Source organism: Bactrocera oleae, chromosome 5, assembly GCF_042242935.1.
Source record: "Bactrocera oleae isolate idBacOlea1 chromosome 5, idBacOlea1, whole genome shotgun sequence".
Lineage (NCBI taxonomy): Eukaryota > Metazoa > Arthropoda > Insecta > Diptera > Tephritidae > Bactrocera > Bactrocera oleae.
Genome location: NC_091539.1, coordinates 62889320 through 62913170, shown reverse-complemented (window position 1 = coordinate 62913170; position 23851 = coordinate 62889320). Strand labels below are relative to the sequence as shown.

The following is a 23851-nucleotide window of genomic DNA, read 5'->3' as shown; positions in this document are numbered from 1 at the left end:
CTTCGATGACAATGTAGGAGTTTCAGTCTAGGTCTAGGTCCAGCAAAGGCGGAACAGTCAATAAAGAAGTGTTGAGATCGTTCTACTAAACAAATCTTATAACTTGCATTCTTGCATAAGATTTTACGCCGTGGGAACGCCGATTAGATAATGATGATGTTTAAAGATACAACCGGGAAAGATGAACCTTGTTATATTATAGAACAAGTAAAACAATCGGCCTCATTCGAATTCCTATCTATCTTACAAGTTTTAATTATTATTGCTTAGAATCTTAAGTCGTAGAACATTATTTTCATAAGCTGCGCTTTATTGTCCAACACAAAATGCAAGGTGTTTTCCGCTTTGTTCGATCACCAGCAGTAGCTTATTGTCTTTTCGTTAAGAGCTATGAGCTATTAAGCTTCTTTTGTTTATTTCAAAGAAAAAATTTCAAAAATCAAAATGAGAAAGAATTTGTCAAGCGGTGGCGGTACTTATGGCGCCAAAGCATAAATGTTCAGGTATTACAACAACAATAACGTATCAATTGAATAGAGTTGTTGATTGCTGCGATGATGAGCGCAACTTAAAAGTAAACTTTATGTGGAATATTTACTACTGTTGTTGTTATAGTTGCTGTGACAACTGCCCAAGTGCCAGTAGAAGCTCAACACTTTTGGCTATTTGGTTGTGATTTTTTATGACACTTATGAGCTGCGTAATTTTCGCCTTAAAAGTGGTCCCATACAAGGCATAATCTGCATTATTTTAAATATATCTACATATATAGTAAATATGTTATATGAGTGTGTGTGAACACTTGCTGCGTCTCCGGCGGCTGCTGTTGCCAATACAAATCTCTAATAACACTCGCAAGAAACAGCTCTGAGGTGCAAGCAGTCAATTGGCCCATCAATCACCTAGGCAGTCAGTTAATAAAAAAAAAAATACCTAGCTTTCGGTGCTGCCAGCGTGCTTAAAATTAAACTAAAAGTATTTTTACTTTATTTGATTTATAACGTTTATATGGGATATGTATATTTTACTGGGTTCTTCTTTGTAGTAGGTTCCAATTGCAGATATAATAAATGGGAAATTTTAAGAAGGTCTGTACTCAGTTTTAACCACATATTTATTTCAAAATTTAAAAGATTAAAGACTCTGCTAACTATGCGTCTTAAATAACAGGTCTGACATAGGCTAGGTTAGACTAATCTGGTAGTCTATTGAGCCACGCACAGATCAGTTTTGCTCCTTAGCGATACCAGATAGAGTGCCTTTACGTGGAGTAATCATTAATTTAGGCTACCTGTACTTGACAAAAATTTCAAAAGACGCTGAGCGTTACTAACGATACCTCTTCCAGTGGCTCATACCGTGATGTCCTCAAATGCTAGCTGCGTTGCCTTGTCAATGCGGAGCAAATGTTGTTTCGCTGATGCCTTGCTTTTGACATCTGCTGCAGTCTTCTCGATCTGTCAGTCCCAGCGTCGCCACTAGCCTGTGATCAGTGAGTATTCCAATCATGTTCCTACCGTGCCTTCTATCGAGTGCCAGTAGGATCTTTATATATTTTTGATCTATCGTAATACACAGGACTTTTTCAGTTTTGCACCTAGGTGCATCATTCCATATAATAATTAAATTTTTACAGATTTATTCATAGCTTTGTAGACTTTGAATCTTCATTGAAACATAAAAAGAAATATATTTTTGGGAAATACTATAGGGAAGTCCTTCAGTCAGCCAAAAATTCAGAGTATTTGAATCTGCAACAGATTTATCTTATGATATCTTAACTTGGATCATCGCCACTTTAAATTCATCCTACTTCAGATATTGAAGCTAGACTAAAGAAAAGAAAATACTTTCTCAATCAACTTCTCTCTGAAGAATACTAATGTCAAAAGTTGGGTATTTCTGGATCTACCTTAATCTTAAAAGTAGGATAGACGGCGGAAAGCCCAAATTTATTGCTCGTTAGGTAACCCTCAACTTTCTAGTGGCTTTCTAGTAAGAAAATCCTTATTTCTAATAAGCAAGCTTGTCGATAGAGTATATTACAAGACATGCCTTTTGAATTATGAATTCGTTATATTCTGGCTTACCAGCATTAAAACTGGTGATGTGCAAAATGAAAGAGCAATATTCCTACAATGAAATTTTATTAATTTTTAATATGTGGCAACACTATTCTAAGAAAAAAACGTATATTTAAACACAGTTATTTAAAACTACTAAGGGATTTAAGAGCTAATAGTAGTTCAATAATACATTTATAAAAAAAATCATAAACAATCAAAAAACTATATCTGGCAACCATGAAAACAAAAATTTGCACCGACTTTGCAAACAACTTTGGGAGGAGTGATCGTCCCTCAATTTTGAAGAGCAGTAAGCCCCTCAACACTTTTGTATTTGAATATGATATTCTCAGTGTTCATTAACAACAACAACAATAATAATATGACAGCCGCTCAGAATGACAGGCTGGCAGCGATTAGTTTAGCAGCGTCCAAAATATATCTATAGCCAAGTAGTTTGCGAAAAAATATAAAAACATAAATTTTTTGAACATTTATTTTGAGTTGTTGTTGCTGCTGTTGATGTTTCGTTTGTTTGGTGGCAGCGTAGCGTTGAACATTTGTTTGGGAAAATAGGCGCGCATACAAAGGCAAAAAAAGAGACCAAAAAACAAACACCAAAAATTAAAAAAACACACAAATATTTGTGTGCTGCTTCCAAGTATAAATGGGCTTGTTTACCTATGCTTCGGCAGCAGTTCTTAACTCACCACAAACCGCAAACAACGCGTCCGCAACAAAACGCAACGCGCCTTAAAGTCAATTTTACACAGACTAACTTAGAACTGGAGATTTCGTGTGCAAATTAGTGCGAAAATGGTTAGTGTTATGCAGCAAGGGAATATACATAAGTACACTCGGCTTAAGCAGTACTGGAACATCTATATGTGTTTAAGTGTGGGTGTGTGTGTGATCGTGTGCTTGGTTTTGTGTGCAACAGTGTGTGGAAAGTGTAAAAAAAAAACTAAATAACTGCCAATTTGGATGTGTTTTTATGTATTTAATGGCTTCATTCTACTGACGAATGATATTTATTCCTTAAAGCCGAGGATTTAATAGTTACACTAGTCAGCAATATTTTTTTAGCTGATAGACTTTTGCTTTTCATCTTCAAAAATGTGTTTTTGTTTTATACAAAACGATGACAGGATCGCTTTTGAAAAAAAAAAATAAAATAAAAAAAAAACTAGAAAAAGTGTTCACTTTCGAGTTTGTACTGTTGCCTTGGATAATTCGTCAAATAACAAAGTTTTTCATTTTCATACAAGGACTTCTTGGGGAAAGGGACGTGTGAAAAATTTCATTATCGATATCTCAGGACAGAGCCAATTCTACTCAGCTCATCAAGCTGATAATTTATTCACATATGTAACATATATACTTTATAGGATTTTCGACGCTTCCTTCTGGGTGTTACAAACTTCGTGGCAAACTTAATATACCCAGATTTCGGTATAATAATCGGAATTTATTTTAATAGGGTTGTGACATCAAAGCTGCAACTTTTGTCGTCTTCTTATTAAAACAGTTAAATTTGAAAAAAAAAAATATTGAAATAATATTGAAATATATTATAGTTTAAAAATCAACACACTTTCAGCAAAAAAAAAATGTAATAATTTTTGCAACTTTAACAGTAAGAAGTGTGAAATACAACTACTGTATTTTTTACAAAAAAAAAAACAAAATAAATAATTAAAAATTTGATAAAACAACAAGCAAAATGAATTATAATAAAATAAAATTTCATTAAAAAATTTAAATTTTGTACATATTATTTTAAATGCAGTTCTACGCCAATATTTTTTTTTAATTTTACAAGCTAAAACAACGGTAAAATTAATTTCCTTTTGAAGAAAAAATTTTGAGCCCTTGAGTTCAATATAATAGAGATTCATTTGAAAATGACGTAAGTCTATTTTAGGATCTTTTGGTACAGCAATTGTATAAATTAACATAGCGATAAAATAAGACGAAAAATCTTTTAGAAAGTAAATTTAAAAAAAATTATATTGAAAACTTACCCTCAACAATTTTTATTCATCACGCCAATAACTTTGCACTGAATTCTGAAAGCTCTTAAGTTTGGTTACTACACATAGTTTACATATTAGCAGTAACGGTACAATAATATGAATATGAAATCTTACCGAAATAATCCGTTTTTGTATGAGACAATGGTCGACCTGACGTGTAAAATATCTTAATTTCAATCGCTGCACCGAAATAATAGTCTTAATTTTTGAAACCACTGAGTGAATGTTAAATGCAAAAAAGACATAAGTCAAATATGCGCATTTTTCAAAACAATATTTTAAAATATTATACATTACAGTGGCTTGAAAAAAAAACACTTAGTGAATATTTTAATTTTTTTTTATAAAAATACATTAACATAGTAACAAAGTACACAAACATACGTAGTAAATTCAGAAATCACCGGAAAACTATATTTAACCCAAAATATTAAAAATATGAAAATGTCTGTTAAATAATCGACTAAAAGGACATAAAGCGTTAATAATAAAGAACAGGAAATAAAACTAAGAGCACAAGATTTAAATAATTTTTTTTTTCTCAAAAACTTTATCTATGGCTTTTGTCAATATTTTTTAATCATTTGGAGCTGTCATAGAACTCCATAAACAACTTCTTTGATCTAAACGAGATAGTCATTAAAAAAAACATTTCTCTCGCAGTCAAATTACAATCTCTTTATATCACAAAGTTTCAATATCCTGTAACATTTACGACGTTTTACTTACAGAACCCTCTCATCAGTATTGCCCTACTTGCGTTAATCGCATGCACCCACGCTGATGTGTCACATTTGTCAAGCACCTATTTACCACCATCGACCGCATCTGCATCCCGTACCGTTACTTTCAATGCAGCCACAGGCTATTCAAGCGGCGGTGTAGGTGTTAGCAGTGGTGGCAGCAGTTTTGGTGGTCATCGTTACACAGCACCCGCCGTTTCGTACAGTGCACCCTCCACACAAGTATTTAGTACATCCTCCAGCTCCGGCGGTTATTCGGTACCCTCCGCACCATCTCGCAAATACCTAGCTCCCATTCAAGCGCCAGCTCCAGTGCAACACAGTGCTGCGGCAACAGTATATCGTGCACCGGCCACATCGTATCGTGCTCCAGCGATCAGTTACAGCGCACCTGCCGTGCACACGTCTTCTTATCGCGCACCCGCTGCCAGTTATAGTGCTCCAGTAGTTCAAAAGCCAGCAGTTGTTCAACATCATGCTACTGTTCAACAATATCGCGCACCAGTTGTATCATTCTCGTCGGCCAATCAATATCGTGCACCAGGTCCGGTCTATAGTGCACCTGCTCCGGTGAGTCATAGTTCATCGTCTGGGTCTTATAAAGCTCCTTACTCCTACAAAGCTCCGGCAGCAACTTATCGTGCGCCAGCGGCTCAATATCAATCGTCTGCCGTTACATATAGGGCCCCTGCCGTTCAGTATCAAGCACCTGCCACATCGTACAGAGCTCCTGCTGCTCAATATCAAGCCCCTGCAGCTACATATAGAGCTCCGGCGCCTCAATATCAAACTCAAACGTCTCAGTATCATGCACCCGCCGCTACTTATAAAGCACCTGCAAGCTCTAGTTATCAAGCGCCCGCTTCCTCCTATCGCGCATCCACCACATATCACGCTCCGGCCATTTCCACAAGCAACATTATAAGCGGTGCGTACCAAGCTCCAGCTAAATCCATTTCGACATCGTCATCGAGTCTTGGCACCCAATATGCGGCTAATGGTGGTTATATTTATTAAGAACTTTATATGCTCAAAATCTCGATCTTTTATATGCTAAATGTTGATATTATCTCCCTTCGAATTGGTTGACAAACATTAAACATTTTTTATAAAAACGAAATTCAATTGTATTTTTATTAACTCAAGTACCTTTTGGGTTTTACCTGATCATTATATGGACGAATGTTTGAAAGATTTGCGAGCAATGTTTTCATATCTATTATTACTTTTGTGTTATAGGTATGAAGAATATGATTCGTATCCCTCTCAAAGTAATTAAATCTATGCTTGAGCGATCTTTATCTAGTATTTTAGACTAACTTTTAAAATTAAATAAGGTTATAACTGCTTTATTCGGAGTCCAATCGAAAGCTAAAAGCAAAAGGTAGTGTACCGAAAGCACATTGGAGGTCACAAGTATTTTCTGAAAATACTATTGACCCTTCTATACATCGGCAATATTAGAGATCCTTTGATAATTTTAGGAAACCTCGTAGAACTAGTCTAGGTTAAATACTTTTTTATCGGTCTACTTTGTATGGAATACGTATCGACTATGGTCTCGACTTAAACCTAAAGGTCTTTCTATTATCTGTAATTCTCTGCACTCTTTGCTATTTCGTGTCCCTAATTAGATGAAAGTCTAGCTTACATTTGGGTTTGTAAGGAGCCGACGGTGGAGTGATAAACTCGGTTGAAACTGTCTTCACAGCTAGCCCAAAATGTTATGTTGATTTGCAAGAGAGGCAAGGTGTGGCGTTCACTAACCAACTTTAAACTCTTAAATGAAATCAGCATGAGCTCTCTCTTCGCTCTTTGGCCAAAGCTACTGAAGGCCATTGCCAATTGAACCTAAGGCATCTATGAAGTAATAAAAACCCAGTAGCATATTCTTATTTTGCTTGATATCAATTTAGTTTATTTGTGGTGCAATCGTTTGTCCGCTGAACGAAAACTTGGGTCAGCATCAAAGAAAAAATACTGAATATAATCGACAATACAATTGTTTAGTTCCTGTGCTTGTAACGGTATTCATAACCACCATTGGCGGCATATTTAGTGCCATAGTTGGAGGAGCCAGCGGCAACGATTTGCTGAATGTTGGAAGGAGCAGCAACTTGAACCGGAGCTGGGGCTGGAGCTACATAAGCGACTTGTGGGGCCGAGGCAGCCACAACTGGTGCTGAGTAACCATAACGGACGTTAGAGGCAGCGCGGACTGGGGCAGCATAGCTGGCGTGGCTGTTAGAAGCAGCACCTTGTCCACCGAAACCACCGGCGAAGCTAATAGCAGGAGCGGAGTATGCAGCGACTGGTCTTGGAGCCGGAGCGAAAGCAGGAACTACACGTGTGGCTGCGACAACTGGAGCCTGATATACTTGGGGACGTAGAACTGGAGCAGAGTAAGCCACATTTGAGGCGGCTGCAACTGGAGCGTGATGTACTTGGACACGTGGAGCTGGAGCAGCAGCGTAAGAAGCTTGCTGACCAGAAGCAGAACCAAAACTGCCAAAACCACCCGACGACGCAAAACCTAACTGAGGACGTGGTGCAGGAGCGGCGAACACAGCTACGTTGTGAGAAGCGGCAGGTACTGGCGCATGGTATACCTGTGGACGTGGAGCAGCAACATGGAACGAGGGTGCAGCAGCGTAGTTAACGTGTTGGGCCGATGCAGCACCGAAGCCGCCAAACCCGCCACCTGATGGTACCACATGGCGGCTGGGAGCTGGTGCGAAGCTGACATGAGATACGGATGGTGCAGCATACGAAGCGGGTGCCGCATAGCTGCTGATCGAGTTCGAAGATGATGCCTGTGGCGGCAAATAGGTGTTGCTCAGCGCATTGGTGCTGACGCCCAACAAGGCAATAACGGTGGTGATAGCGAAGATTTTCTGTAAAGAAAAAGATGCACGGAGTGTGAGTTTAAATTGTTGATAGGTGATGTTGAGAAGGCTCTCTGTAGCCGCTAGCCTTTACCATATTTTCAGCTGGGCTTCTAGATTGTTGAACTTGAAATCTGAGACTGTTGATGTTCGCTAGAAATCGTGCAACTTTTATATGAGAATCTATTTAACTCGATCACATGCGAGAGGTTTGGATATGAGCAATACCTAGAGGTTAAAACAATAAATCTCTGCAAAAAATGTTCGGTTTCTTGTTTGAAAAGGTGTTCTTGCATCTTTCTTCACGCAAATATTTGGTTAATTCGAAAGTCAATTCATTAATTAAAACAAGTTTAACCAAACATTTCTGCTCGTTGAAATTAATAATATCAGCTTAAGTGAATCGTGTGTAACCAAATATCAATAAATGCTTACATACATACTTGACTACATACATATGTATGTACATACCCTGCAGAGAAATGAGTTCTACTCACACAAATCTATTGTTCGGGAACAGCAAAAGTTTGCAAAGGTTTGAAGGTTTCATCTGATGAAGGAACTTCTATTATAGTTGATTTAGTATTAAAAAAATTTAGATTTGAGATTGATAAATATTTTTGGTACAGTACTATCGAAGAGGAGCTAGGAAGTAATAATCAAAAAGGTGATTAGGTAATCCTGCATATTTTCTTCGGAGCGAATTTGAATTTTGACCCCATAAAGTCAAGTCAACAATAAACTTCAAGATCATCCCACTGAATTTGCCTTGAGTTGGAGACCCCCATAAATATATATTGTATATAAGTGACCAGCATGACGAGCTGAGTCGATTTAGACATATTCTTGTCTGATCTATGGTATATACCTGAACTAGTCCAGCTTCGAGCGTTTTTGAGATATTGATCTTAATTTTCGCACACGCCCTTCTTTCCCCAAGAACCTGCTTATTTGTCAAAACTGACGAAATCGGACTACTATAGGATATAGCTGTCATACAAGCAGATCGATCAAAATCAAGTTTTTGTATGGATAACTTTTTTACTTGACAAGATATCTTCACGAAAATTGGCCTAGATTGTTGCCCGAAGCAACGCTATAATAAACTCCGAATAATTAGTTCAGATCGGACCACTATAGCATATACATATGTAGTTGCCATACAAACTGAGCGATGAACAAAGTCTTGTATGTAATCTTTTCTATTTGTGAAGAGAATTATACCTTCGGTTCAACTGAAGTTAACGGTTTTTCTTGTTTTAAATTATTTTCAAAATTTCCTACAAGATACTTAGGTACATGCAGGCATATACAAGTATATGTATATAAATATATATTTATACATATATACATATAAATGCATCCAAAAAGCAATAATAACAAATAATGCGATACTAATTGGAATATTAGAGTAAAAAATGCGCTTGAAAATATGATATGTAGACAACTGAAGATTGGTACCTAGACTTGAAGTGAAGCTTAAGCCAAATTGGCCTTTTTGCAGAACTTGTTTTATTATTTGGCATAAACATGTATGTACATAATAATTTAAGAAATTGCACACACACATACATATATACTTGTACGTACACCACATACAAGTATATAGCTTTGCCAAATTTAAAGTCCAGCTTCGAGTGCTGATTGGATCCCAATCATTTGTTCTGGTCTTCGAAATTGGCGTTGGTTGGTTTTGCTGCTCAATTTACGGTGCTGCTGCGACTGCGCATCAACAAACACAACAATACTTGGGCGATCAGGCAGCCAACAGCTTGTTTAGCTATTACTTATTTTTTTATTTGCAAAGTTTTTTGATTCATTAAAATTAGTATTCAATACTTTTATATACGTATGTTTATGTGTGTGTATGTATTATATATTTAGAAACATATTTATGTATGTATATCAGTATGTATGTCTTTCCAACAAAATATTTATGAACTCAAGCAGCAACAACAACTATGGCCAAACTTGAATATACGTATTTACTACGCGCAGAACAAACAAAGTTGTTATATATCACTAAATTAAATCAATAGTTTTATTTTTGTTTTTTTTGAAATATTCATTGGAATTGAATTATTTTATTGTCTAATTTAATGTAGAGCTATTAGTTGCGCTTTAACGATGTGATTATAGATAGTTTATGAGTGTGAACGAAAACATACCGAAAGCCGACTGTGGCGCATGCTTAGACCGTATGACAACATTTGTTATTGTTGTTGGGTGTATTCGCCTAATAACTGTGTTAAAATGTTGTCAATAGAGTGAGAACAACTGCATAATTGACTTTTTATTTATTTAAAGATTATGCAGATTATTTATTATAAAAAAATATATGTGTTTTAAATGCGCTTGAAAGATGGCGTTGAGAACGAAATTTTTCTAGAAAGAAAATTTGTAAAGAATTTTATATTAATATATTATAATATATAATAGCGAGTCTAATGCGATTTTTCTGCAATGTTATAAAAGAAAATGGACTTTATGGCCGGGTGGGTTCCACACTTGACAGGTTTACGGAGGATTTGAGGTTCAAATATCGTCCGTGTCGAAAGCTTATACTTGTATTATGGAAAAGTTTTTATCTTTCAACAGTCATCAATATGGTGAGCAATATCTAGCATTTGTGAAGTTATTCATGTCCTTGAAAAGCTTCGCATGTAATCTAGAAATACTTATGAGACCACTTTAAGCTTTTAGGGACCTTTGTTAGGATAACTTAGCGTAGAAGTTAGAGAATACTCAACGGGTAGCTCTCATCAGCATTAATCTATTGTCGGAAACTTTTCATCAACAGGTTAACAATAATTTTTATAGCAAGCGGTTCTACTAGCTTTCAGCATTCTGACTGTAAAGTTTAGCACGGGTGCTGATAATATCACAATCGCAGGGAATTGCACAACTGATGCACTCGCAAGGAAAGATTCTTCTCACTGTCAGCAGGATAGAAACACTGTTTTGCGGTTTACTATTGGATGACTGAGTCTCACTTGAGCTTGACGAGCGCTGATCGAGATCCAATTACAGGCATTTTTGGGTTTCAAAAAGACTTGTCTTTAACGGTCCAACCGTGGTCTTCATTTCAGGGACCAGCCATATAACTTAACCTGGTTTAGTGGGCTGAGTGCTCCGCCAAACGGTCGATATTTCTCTTTAAAACGCTTGTATCATGGAAAGTAGCAAGATTGAGTTCCGTTGATGATGGATATAATAAGTTTTCGAGACTTATATTTATATATACATTTGTAGAATTTAGATTCCTCAATGAGTTTACCACGGACCGATATGTCGAAGCGGCTTAGTTGACCGCAAATAGTTCTATTATTCTTTGCCTATAGTCGATTTATATGGACTTCTTCTTCGGGGCTCGCTATGTGAATGAGTTTTATACACATTCAGTGTTGAATCCCGGTTTAAATCAATGTTAAAAGCATTTCCTATCAACAGTAGTAGCTATGACAAACTTCCGAGAGAATTTCTGCAAAAAAAGCTTATCGTAGAGGGTCTTTAATTTGTTTATCCTTTAATTTATTGAAGAAATAGCTCGACCAAACAAGCTAATATCTTTATTTAGTGCCCAGGTCAGTTTCGAATATTTCTTCTTAATAAAAAAAATATTATCAAAAAGCGAATGTTGTTTCTGATCAAATCTGCATAATAAATATTCAATTAAATTGTAATGGAGTCTGAACTTATTTTTAGTCGCATGAAGCAATACCCACCGTCTAAGCTTGAAATACGAAATAAGTACACAAAAAATCTTCACTCATAAAATAGCATTTAAAAATGTATTCAGTTATAAATTACATTCTATATATTATATAGTCACATGTGAAAGTTGTCCAAAAATTTAAATGACAACAATGAAATGTCACTGCTACTTGTGGAGAGATTTTTTTTTTTTAATTTTTATACCAGAGTAAAACTTGTTACCAGCATACCTTAGTGAAAGCTGAGACGATTTTAATCTCCATATTGTTTTGTATAAACCTCTTAGGGTTCAAAACAAAAAGGATATATGAAGGAAATTCGAAAGATAGTCGATTTATGGGATTGCGCAAGAAAAAGTGTGCATTTTCTTCTTCCACCACTACTGTTATGTACTGTGGGAACGATTAAAAATGATCAAAGCGAAAGAGTCTTGGACCTTGTATTCTATCTTGTCATATTGGCATTGTGTGATTTATGTTGACTACCCTATATATTATATTTCGTCCAGGTGATTGCTCCTTTTGTGAAATATTCGATCATGGCAACTCGAATTCGGAAATCCATAATTTCGATTGTGTTTCTCTAATGCTACAGGACTCGGCCGCGGGTACTATAGTCTTCTTCCGTCTGCACTATATGTTATATAATATTAACAATGACGTGTTGAGAGATTTGTAATGTTTTATTTACCTTTGCCTGTGAAATCCAAAATAGTATTAGTTGGCAAAGGTGATTCTACATTGGAGACTGACATTTTCGGTGTTCAGAGAAAATAAATTCATACAACAGTTAACAGTTACACGGTAGCCAAGAGTTGGGTATGCAGGCTATTTCCTTGATGATTGGGATATTTGGATTTTAAAGAATGAGAGGTCAGTACCGCGTTTAATGTTTTTATTGTAATGGGCTCAAAACGAAATGGTCACCCATTACGTTTTTCACAAGAGAATTGGGTTGAATGGGTACGTTAATAAACAAAATTGTCGCATTTGGAGTGGTGATAATTCACAAGCCATTGTTCAGAAGTCGTTCATCCTTAAGAACTCAGGGAATCATTGGTTCATATTTCTTCAAAAACGAAGCCGGTCATAATGTTACAGTCAATGGAGAACGCTATAGAGCCATGATTAATGATTTTTCTTGCCTGAACTAAAGGATGTTGATGACCGTTGACCTTGGAAGAGAATATTTGGCGCGTTATTGCTGACATACGGCTCCAATTACTGTCCGATCTGAGGAAGGGGACTACCTACATGCTAACATTTCTCGAAATTATTTGGGTTTCCTCCGAACAAAGTACGTTCTTACTTACATATATAATATTGTGCCGTTAGCCAAAACATTATAATTGCTTTCAAGCAAATATATTTAAAATTCTGATTAACATTTAGAAAGTAAGACGGACCGACGACTTTGCTTGGTTATGTAAGATTTCCAAAAAAATACTTATTTACATATTGCCATTTATTGTGAATGTACATATTTTGTTGTTGCTCTCGAATATAATTTTTTTGCCGTTATTCACAACACAATTAATTCTTAAATATTTCTTAATTACGTTAAAAACAATTACTGTTTTTATTTCGCGAAAGCGCTGCCACGCTTGCTATTGGAGACAAAGTGGCGCAGATTTTTTATTGCTATTATTATTGTTATTATGGCAAAGAATCAAAACCGTTGAAGAATTAAGGTTAACCGCTGCAGCAGCAAAAACAATTATATGTAGAAATAAAAGTGAAATAAAAAGACGCCTCAGCTGAGCGCCGACCAATGACCACAGGTAGACTTTGCGCAAACTCGTTAAACCCGAACGCGGCTGGGTGTCCGTCGCCTTTGGACAGCATATGTGCGTATGGTAGGCCGCGTAAAGCGTCTTCAGGCACCCGATGTTGTATCTGACCGAGATTAAGCATCGTTTATTGGCGTAAATTGGCTTAATTAACTTCGTTTGTTGTTGTTTTCTTTTAGGCTGTTTTTTTCGACACAGCAGGCTACAGGGAAGAAAACAGCGAAAATGGGGAAATTAACGCACGCATCATATAAAAGATATGCGAAAGTGAAGTGTATGGCTTAGTTTCACGATTCTTGTGCGTTTGAGACGACGCCGTTTCTTACGCATGCGCAGTGGGTTTTCGTTCGCCGGCAAAGGTTTGTTGCAAATATTGAAATTTGTGTAACTTTTACAAAAATTCTTTAAATTTCATGCAGATGTTCTTTTTCGCACTGTTACCTCTGTTCTTCCTCGGCGCGCTCACGCAAACTGTACACGAACCCATGACCGAGCATATTTATTTCTATCCACGGCCCGGCGATGAAGCAGCGCACAACATTTACGTTAAGCCCACAGATCTTATAACGCGTCATCGTTTACAGCTTGTGACGGACTGGCCCTACCCTGGCGTCATGGGTGGCCAAGTACACAAACCCATCGATTTGGTCGCCACTGCTGAGGTCAGCTCCCAGCCTATTTACTTCCGGAAGCGCGACAATCTCGCCAATGTCAAACTCAAGCAGAAACAGAATATCTTATATCTACAATTGCCGACGTTAGCGCAGAGTAAACTACATATTCCTAACGAAAGTGAGAATAAAGTTTTGTAATCAAGTCAAAATACATATTTTTTTATCAAAATTATATCAAATGCATTTTTATTTCGTTATCGCTTCATCTTTCCATATGACACACATATTACATATACGTATAAATATATATAAACCAATGATTTTGAAATCCTAACGACGTTTGCGGTAGATGTAACCACCGTTGGCACCGTAGGCGGTGTCAATACCGGAGTAAGAGGGTGCTGAGTACGAAGCGGCAGCAACTGGAGCTGAGTAAGAAGCAGCTGGAGCGGAGTATGTGGGTGCCGAGTACGAAGCAGCAGCAACTGGAGCTGAGTAGGAAACAGCAGGAGCTGAGTATGTGGGTGCCGAGTACGAAGCGGCAGCAACTGGAGCTGAGTAGGATGCAGCTGGAGCAGAGTAGGAAACGGAACGAGCTGGTGCAGAGTACGAGACAGAAACTGGAGCGCTGTAGGATGCAGCAGCAACTGGTGCTGAGTACGATGCAGCTGGAGCCGAGTAGGAAACGGAACGAGCTGGAGCTGAGTATGTGGGTACTGAGTACGAAGCGGCAGCAACAGGAGCTGAGTAGGAAACAGAACGAGCTGGAGCTGAGTACGATGTAGCTGGAGCTGAGTATGTGGGTACTGAGTATGAAGCGGCAGCAACTGGAGCTGAGTATGATGAGACGGAACGTGCTGGAGCTGAGTAAGAGACCGAACGAGCTGGTGCGAATGAAACTCTTGGAGCTGAAGCGGCAGCGACAGGTGCTGAGTAAGAGACCGAGCTGCTAGGCGCAGCGTAGGTCACACTGGGAGCAGATGCAGCTGTTGAGTAGCTTGGTGCAGCGTAGCTAACATGCTGTGTACTGGCTGCAGGTGGCAAGTACTCGGAAGAAACGGAGCTGGCAGCACCCGATGGTGGCAGGTAGGTGTTGCTCAGGTGGCTGACATCAGCAGCAACGCTGGCAAAAACGGCGAAGGCAATAGCAACAAAGAATTTCTGCAAGCATTTAGGCATGACAAAGGATTAGATTGTGGTTATGATATTGAAAGATTACATTATTATGACTAATCAGATCATTGCAATAAGGATTAAGTGTACAAGTATCCTACAAATTCCTTTTCTGAACTTTTCTGGTCTTCAGAGTTGCTTATGTATCCTCGAATCAATGAAAAATTTTGTATGAGAAATTATTTTTTTCATCTAAATTTTTTAATTAACAAATTTTTTATTAATTGTTTTCAAATATTTTTTTTTTTGTTCAATTAAAATTTTTTAATTAATTTTTTTAAATTAATTATTTTCATAAAATTTTTTTAATTTAATTTTTTTTTAATTAATTCTTTTTTCCACAAAACTCTTTTTTAATTAAACACACTTTATGCACCGATATGCAATTTTTCTCCTTTTGTTCACACTAACCATTTTATTTTGGCTCCGTTAACGGTTGGCTACACTTAACTCAGACAAATGTCTTGAACTAATAACACACTTCCGTTCGCCGGCATATTTATACTAATTTCATCAGTCCTCTGTCCGTTTATTTGCATACAAATAGTCAAACGCATAAGTTTATTAAGAACCATGTAGATATTATGCTAATTTACCACAAATTCTGGATCCTGTACTAGCATTCAGCTCGTTTCATAAATAACTCGTAAAAAAGTAATCATCTCAATGACTAGTCGCTAAAAAATATGCAGCGAGTAGCACATTCAAAAAAATCTATTATATATATACACACACATATACAAAAATATATATATTTGATACGCTAGCAAAAAAAGCGATGAAAAAAGTCTTTAATTTTAAATTGACATCAAAAATAATAACATTAAAAAGGCTTAAACTCGATTAATCACTAGTGAGCGCATGTGTAGAGGAGCGTCGTGGTTCGGCGGTAACGCATGTGTCACTTTGGCGGGTTGGCGTATTCACAGTTTATGGCATAAACTACATTTTAATTTGTATTAGCCATTGTAGACATGATTTATGCCTTTTGACTATCTTTTGTACTTTTTTTTTGGTTTTTGGCATTATTTTCTTTGTCGTTTTTAAATAAAATAAAATTAGTAGTCAAATCCTAGCTATCTTTTGTTTGATGATCATTAGGGAATAATGCGAGATATTAGAAGTATACTTACGCAAATAAACTGTGTGACACAAGGTTTGCTCATAGTTTTCATGTTGTGTCAATTTTCTTCAAAGCAAGAAAAAACGTTAACTTTGGCTGGACTGAATTTTATTTTTTTATAGCATAAATAGCCTTTATTCTAGTTATATGCTACAGTAGTCCGTTCTTTTCGCAGTTTTTATAGTGTTGCTTTAGAAAATAATCTATGCAAAATTTCGTGAAGATATCTTGTCAAATAAAAAGGTTTTCCATGCATTGACATGATTTTGAACTTTCAGTTTGTATGCCAGCTATATGTTTTAATAATTCGATATTGGCGGTTTCTGATTTTATAGACTGGTATTAGCAGACTGAGTATTTACGTGGTATATTAATACCTTCAAATATCCATTTTTCGTGAGATTTTAGTATTGACGTTTGAAGTTCTCTTCTGATAACTTGGTGCTAGACTACGTTATTGAACATAGGTTCAACATTATATTACACATTTCAGAAAGAAGCCTAGATATTATTGGCTAGCTTTCTTTCATATATTCTAAAAAATACAGAAACAACCTATGTGAGACCTTGAGTTGCTATTTAAATATAAATAATATTTCATGGAGATATTCCGGCATATTTGAGATCACAAAAAGACGGATTCGGCAGAGTCTATTCATGTTCATTATTGGCTGGAAATGGAATTGTTGCTACTTCTTACAGATATAAATATCTATAGCGTTCCCCATTGACTGTAACAGTATGGCCCGCTTCATTTTTTAAGAAATATGAATCAATGATTCCCTCTGCCCATACAGCACACCAAACAGTGAATATTTGAGGGTGTACGGGCATCTCAACAATGGCTCGGGGATTATTATCACTCCAAATGCGACAACTTTGTGTACTAACGTACCAATTCAACCAAAAGTGAGCTTCAGCGCTTGTCAACATTTTCTTGTGAAAATAGGAAAGTGCGACGCGGTCTATGGTCGTTCGGCCTCAATTCTTGCACGAGTTAGATTTTGTAAGCCAGAAAGCCAATATCCTTCCACAAAATCTTCCATAAAGTGGATGCGCCAGCTCCGATTGTTGCGCGCGATGTTGGATGGACTCATTCGGGTTTTCTTCGATACTCTGTTTCACGTTTCGTACGATGTAACAAGAGTCAATTGAGTAGTAGTATAGTAAATTGTAGCACAAATAGAAGGTTTACTCACCGATTTGAAAGCCCTTATAAATCTGTAAATAAATACAGCCTTAACCTTAAAATATCTTTAATGATATATTAACTGATCTTCTATTTTAAAATCGAAACCCAGTGTCATGAGAAAGGCTCGCATCTTAACCACCTTGCTTCGAATAATATATCAAAAAATGCCAAGTTCTTTGTAGCTCAGTGTAATCACCAGCAAATATATGAAATTTATGAGCAGAATTGTATGTCTGCGAATTTCGCAACTTCATTTTTAGCTGACGAGATTGACTAGTTTCCGAAAAAAGTGGAAAGTGCTGTTCTACTTGCTGCGATTTCAATTTCAGCTATTCAAGCATGCGTTTTAGATGCCGATTATGGAGATGCGGTCGGTTAAACTGGAATATTTTCACCTACGAGCGCTGCGATAACCAGTGACTGTAGTGCGTGAATTGGAGAAATTGAAGTATTGAGATATTGGTAGTGAATGCATACTAAACGCTCTTTTCGGTGGCGCATGGGCGCGGAACGGAATTAGTAAAATTCAAATAAAATAAAAAATGTACAACTGACTTCATGAGGTTTTAGTTGAGTGTGGAATTTTTGTTTAGGTTAGTTTAGAGTTCAGTGTCTTTAGAGCTTGAACGTTAATTAGATGGTTAAAGCTACGGAAGATGTGTGGCAGAGCTTCTTCAGATTCAGATGCTGGAATAATTGAAATTATAGGATATAGGTATCTACCTATAGCGAATTCTGGAATTTCTATGACTGTTCTGAGACGTATGGGTTTCTGGGTTAAGTCTTTTCATGTTAGCAGTGGAATCTGAGGTTTGTTTTGGCATTATATGACTAAAACCTGGTTTCTTAGAACTTTTATAGCTTCGTAACGACTAGTTCTCGAACGCATGAGCGACATAGTGGCAGTGACGAACTCAACACACTCGGCCAATTTGTCCGATGCTTCGTTAGGCATATGTTGACACCTCCCATCATTATACACGCACACCTGGGATGCCTTCAAGAAATTTATTTATGGAATAAATCATTCCGTAGAGGAATTGTTAACCCTAAATATAACTGGAATCGTTTGAAATAAATCAATAAAACAAAATATTCGTTAATTTTTTTATGTATGTACATATGTATATGTGCGATTATTATTAACGCGATAAGTTTTTATTTACAAATGAGATAACAGTATTAACCAAAATTGTTATGGAACAACAAATTGACAGCATGGCGCTGACATCATGGCAATAAGATGCTATAAAAAGCTATTCAAATGATTAAATGCAAATTCGAATATTTAAAACTACAAAAACGAGCAACAACAACAACTGCTGTTGTGTGTGCTCACAATTCCTCCCTTCTGTCGACTATCTCCCCCAGTTTATTTCGCTTTTCTGTAAACGTAACCGCCATTGCTAGCGTATTCGGTGCCGTAGTCTTGATTGCTGACTTCCGGCGCCGTTGCATGTGACGAGGCGTGGAAGCTTGGACCAGCTTGTGATGCCAATGCTGGAGCAGAGGGAGTTTCAAATTGAGGCGATTGGCTTTGAGAATTACGCCCTGATTGATTGGCCGAAAAGATTTGCTCAACGGTTTGGCTCAAAACGGTGCCACTCGAACGGCTATGGTGGACTGGAATCGGTGCTGGAGCCGAATAGCTCTGTGTTGTTGGTGGCAAGTATTCTTGGCTTACCGAGGGATGCTGTGGACCAGGAGCAGAGTACGAAGGAGTTGCTGCAGCTGAGTAAGAGGGACCCGCTTGTGTGGAGTGGGATGGAGCTGCTGATGCCGCGTAAGAAGAAGCTGTCGGATCCGATTTAGGAGGAGTTGCTGGTCTTTGGTAAGATGGGGTTGCTGGAGCCGAATAGGAAGGAGCTGCTGGTGTTTGGTAAGACAGGGCAGCTGATGCTGAAACCGGTGGTAGATATTCATTATTAACCGGAGCTGGAGAGGGATACGACAGTTGTGCTGGAGCTGGGAATAAAGCTGTATTAGACTGTTGATTGACTGCTGATTGCGCTGGACCAGCATGGTATTGTTGCACTTGCGATGGAGGTAGATACTCCTTATTGATTGGAGCTGGAGCTTGTACAGGGGCCAAATAAGATTTATGGCCAACTGGAGCTGCTGCTAGAGCTGCCGCTGGTGCTAACGCAGCTTGTTTCACTGGAGCTGATGGGATGAATTCATTGCTAACAGGTGCTGGAGCTTGTCCAGAGTAAGACTCTTGTGCTGGTGCCGAATACGATTGTTGAGCAGGACCTTTTGAGGGAGAGGAATAGTCTTGGTTACCCTGTTTTGGGGGGAATGGTGGTTGTTTTTCGGGTACTGGAGGTAAGAATTGTTGATTTATAGGCGCTGGGACGGGAGCCGAGTATGACTGCAGCGCTGGCCTTGAGTAGGATTGCTGAACTGGAGCCGAATAAGATTGCTGAGCCGGAGCCGAGTAAGACTGTTGAGCCGGAGCCGAGTAAGACTGTTGACCCGGAGCCGAGTAAGACTGTTGAGCCGGAGCCGAGTAAGATTGTTGCGGTGGTAAATACTCAGGAGCAGGGGCTGGGGCAGGAGCTTCGTAAGTTTGCTGGTTTGGAGTTGGAGCTGCAGCAACACTTTCTCCCTGATAACCTGAGGAGTTTTGTACCACAGTTTGTCTTAAGCCATCTCCCTCAGATTGTTTGTGTCCATGTTCATGCACTGTCTCTGTTGGAATTTCCTGCTGTGGAACTGAATAAGTTTGTGGTGCGGGTGCTGATATAGGTGGAAGATATTCCTTTGAAACATGTGGGGCCGTTGCATAATTCTGCTGGGCAGGTGCAGAGAAAGATTGTTGAGGGGGTGCAGAATAGGATTGCTGTGGTGAGGGGTTGTAGCTACCCGGCTGTGGAGCGGGAGGCAGGTATTCGTTGGAAACTTGTGGGGTTGGAGCTGGGGCCGAGTAAGATTGCGGTGCGGGTGCTGGAGCTGGAGCTGAGTAGTTAACTTGCTCTGGTGTTGGGGCAAGTGCTGAAGCTGGTGGAAGGTATTCGTGCGAAGGTGCCGCTGGAGCTGAATAAGATAGTTGAGGTGGTGCCGAATACGAAGGTGCTGCAGGTGCTGGTGCTGGTGCAGGTGCCGAATAGCTTTGTTGATCTTCACCAGAATAAGATGGGCTTGGTGCTGCAGAGTGAGCTGGTGACACATAATTTTTAATGGGTGTTGCTACAGGTGCTGGGGTACCAATAATGTAAGAATCATCATTTTGCTGTCTGTTCAGTCCGCTTGAAGAAAACGAGGAGCCTGACAACTGTGATTGATGCACAGGAGCTGGTGCTGGAGCCGGTGCTAGTGCAGGTGATGCGTACGATTGCTGTTCAGGCGCTGGTGCTGGAGAACCGTACTTATAAGAACCATCATTTTGTTGTCCGAAACTATATTGAGGAGCTGGAGCTGGAGCTGGAGCTGGAGCAGGAGCGGCGTAGGTTTGTTCTATTGGAGTTGGAGCAGCGTATGATTGCTGAGGTGTGGGAGCTGGAGCAGGGGCAGCATAAGATTGGTGTATTGGAGCTGATGCCGGTACTGGTGCTGCCGCTGGTGAGCCGTAGTTGTAAGAGCCATCATTTTGTTGGGCTGAGTGATGTTGAGGGGCTGGTGCTGGCGCAGGAGCCGGTAAAAGTGCAGGGGCAGCGTAAGATTGCTGTACTGGAGCCGCTACTGGAGCCGGCGCTGGTGCTACTGCAGGCGAACCGTAGTTGTAAGAGCCATCGTTTTGTTGCCCAACAGGGTGCTGAGATCCTGACTGTTGCTGTTTTTGTGGCTGATAGTTACTCTGTGGTGCCTGATAGTTGCTTTGTGGTGTCTGATAGTTGTTGTTTTGTGGCGCTTGATTGTTATCAGAGCCAGTTCCACTTTGAGCATGAGATTGGCCAGAAGCATAAACTGGAGCTTGCGCATAGCTTGTCTGTTGTGTTGGCGCAGTGTTGCTTAACGAAAAGCTGGCGATGGGAATTGATCTAATAATCTCAACTCCGCTAGGTAGGAAGCTCTTTGGAGGGTGCTGGTATTGCTGCTGCTCTTGTTGTTGTTGAGCCGGTGGTTGATATGGTGCAATAGCGGTATCGACGGAAACGTGTTGCGCATCTTGACTGGGTGGTAGATACTGGTTATTAGAGAGATGGCTAACGTCGGCGTTAACTATTTGGCTGACTACCAGCGATATGCTGAGAATTGCAAAAAATTTCTGTGACAAAGAAAGTGAATAGAGTTTTAGTTGTTTGTGCGAAGCTTTTTTTAATATGATATTGTAGTTATTAATTTATGTAAAATGGCACGCAAAATTAAATTCTTTCACAAATATATTTAATATATTAGTCAGCTTATAGTTATATCATGGACAGGGTATATTAAATTTGTCACGAAGTTTGTAACACTCAGAAAGAAACTTCGGAAACCTTATAAAGTCTATATGTAATTGATCAGCGTAATGAGCAGAATCAATTTAGCCATGTCCGTCCTTACGCAAACTAGTCACACAGTTTTCGAGATATCGGTCTGAAATTTTGCACACGCGCTTTTCTCCATAAAAACCAGCTCGTTTGTCAGAACCGTCAATATGGACTACTATGAGATATAGCCGCCATACAAACTGAACAATCGGAATCAAGTGGTCGTATGGAAAACGTTTTCATTTGTCGAGATATTTTCGAACGAAATTTGGCATGGTTTATTCTTGAAGGAAATAATGCAATTTCCGAAGAAATTTTTTAGATCGAATCACTATAGCGTATAGCTGCAATACAAACTGAACAATCGGAATCAAGTTGCTGTAAAGAGCATTTTGTATTTGTGAAGGGTATTATCTAAATTATAAAAACAAAATTTTTTTGCCTTATGAAAGTTAGACTTAATAACTTTTTATTTCACATTTTTTAAATATTTTTCAACAAGTAACTGTAAACATCAAATTTACGATTTAACAATCGAATTTGATTTGTTGTAACTACAACTTTTAAGGATATTTTTTTTTGGAAACACTTCAACAATTTTAGCCACTTAGAACGGTTAATATTTCATTTTCATTTTTTTGTTACAAAACCTCACACACACACACGAACAAAGTAACTGCAACAACACATTTAATGTTATTAAAGTTGATTAAGTTTTTAGTTACAGGTAACCGTTCGTAGCTACTGACCATCTTCACTGGGCTGCCACTGCGTGGTTAACTAGACGATTGAAGCTCTGCAACTGATACTCCGACCCAAAGCCTCTTGACCATTTATAGACCACCTCCCTACTCCAGAGCGGCTTTGACCGCTAAGCGTCGATCATAACTGTCGTCAAGCGATACTAACTAGCTGTGCGTGTGTATGTATGTGTATGTGTGTGACCAGAGCCAATTCAGTGCCAAGTTCGCGAACTCTGTGCCGGCCAGCTGCCTGCCCTCTGCCCAGCTGCATTATGACATCGACACACACACATTCTCACACATTCTCACACATTTGGACATATGTAAATGACTATTAACAACAACGCATTTCGCTATGTTCATTTCACACAATTTGCATTTGCATTTCTGTTCGGCTTAATTGGTTGATTATCAAGACGATGCCACGACAGACGCAACAACGCAGCCACCCAACGTAACGAAACGGCCACACATTAAGAAACATGACGTGTACTAGCGACCAATAGTTCAGTGGTCTAATGCTTAGCTTAATGGCTAGAAGAAGTTTTCAGCCGCTTAGTTGCCACCTAATGGTCGATTCGTTGCCCGCAATGTGTCAAAGCTGTGCAACAAATTTACAAAAATGCTGAATATTAATATATTACATTACGCATAAGTGCCGAGAATTGTTGTTGTAATTTTTTATGTTGTTGCTGCTACCACTGCCACTGCTATAACTGGGGTGTAGCTTAAAGTTGATTGTCTTATTAATTTATTTGTCTAGTTGTTTGCTGTCCTCCCCTTCCTATTGCTTCATTCATTCATCTTTATTTATTTCATTTTTGATTTTCGTAAATTTTTTGTTTATTTCCGGAAGAGAAACGAATGTGCCGTCTTAAAATGGGTTAAATGCCACAGCTAATTTACAATCGAGTGCACTGCGCAAGCGCATTTATTCGCTCGCCCATTTCTCGCTATGCTAATGAAGTTTGAATGTTTGAAGCGCACATTCATACAAAATAACAAAATGAAAAGGATATGGTTACTGTTACTTTTGTTTGTGAAATAAATTTGTGCAAATGAGCGTACCGATATATTGAATAAGATAGTTGTCATTACCATAACTATAACGAGCCCAGCACAGTCAGTAATTCGAGCAACCATGAATAGGTTTCGCAAAACGTTTACTCTTTGTAGATAATTTGCATCCTCAACGATGCCGTATAGTGCGCACCGAAGACACTATGGCTGCCTATCCACTTTATGGAAGATTTTTTGGAAGGAACTTAGTTTGCGGGCTTACAAAATCCGCGGTCACTTGCAAGAAATAATTTTTAAAACAAAATGGCAAACTCTTATCTTTATAATAAAACAAAACTCTT

General features: G+C 38.4%; 4 protein-coding genes across 4 annotated transcripts; 1 reads left to right on the top strand and 3 right to left on the bottom strand.

Annotated features, from left to right (window-relative positions):
- The first annotated feature begins 2744 nt into the window (after positions 1 to 2744).
- LOC106615851 (cuticle protein 16.5) lies at positions 2745 to 5965 on the top strand. The gene is made up of 2 exons (XM_036369074.2): positions 2745 to 2885; positions 4834 to 5965. Exons 1-2 carry the CDS (start codon positions 2883 to 2885, stop codon positions 5860 to 5862), a joined length of 1032 nt encoding a protein of 343 aa, XP_036224967.2. The 5' UTR covers positions 2745 to 2882; the 3' UTR covers positions 5863 to 5965.
- A 769-nt stretch (positions 5966 to 6734) lies between these two features.
- LOC106615879 (cuticle protein 16.5) lies at positions 6735 to 7877 on the bottom strand. Its single transcript, XM_014232252.3, has 2 exons — positions 7825 to 7877; positions 6735 to 7739 (listed from the first exon to the last, which is right to left on the bottom strand). Exons 1-2 carry the CDS (start codon positions 7825 to 7827, stop codon positions 6852 to 6854), a joined length of 891 nt encoding a protein of 296 aa, XP_014087727.2. The 5' UTR covers positions 7828 to 7877; the 3' UTR covers positions 6735 to 6851.
- A 6185-nt stretch (positions 7878 to 14062) lies between these two features.
- Positions 14063 to 15529, bottom strand: LOC106615861 (cuticle protein 16.5). Its single transcript, XM_014232231.3, has 2 exons — positions 15432 to 15529; positions 14063 to 15008 (listed from the first exon to the last, which is right to left on the bottom strand). Exons 1-2 carry the CDS (start codon positions 15432 to 15434, stop codon positions 14178 to 14180), a joined length of 834 nt encoding a protein of 277 aa, XP_014087706.2. The 5' UTR covers positions 15435 to 15529; the 3' UTR covers positions 14063 to 14177.
- Positions 15530 to 18707: 3178 nt separating this feature from the next.
- LOC138857521 (uncharacterized) lies at positions 18708 to 22499 on the bottom strand. The gene is made up of 2 exons (XM_070110309.1): positions 22473 to 22499; positions 18708 to 21542 (listed from the first exon to the last, which is right to left on the bottom strand). Exons 1-2 carry the CDS (start codon positions 22497 to 22499, stop codon positions 18708 to 18710), a joined length of 2862 nt encoding a protein of 953 aa, XP_069966410.1.
- Between the last annotated feature and the right edge of the window lie 1352 nt (positions 22500 to 23851).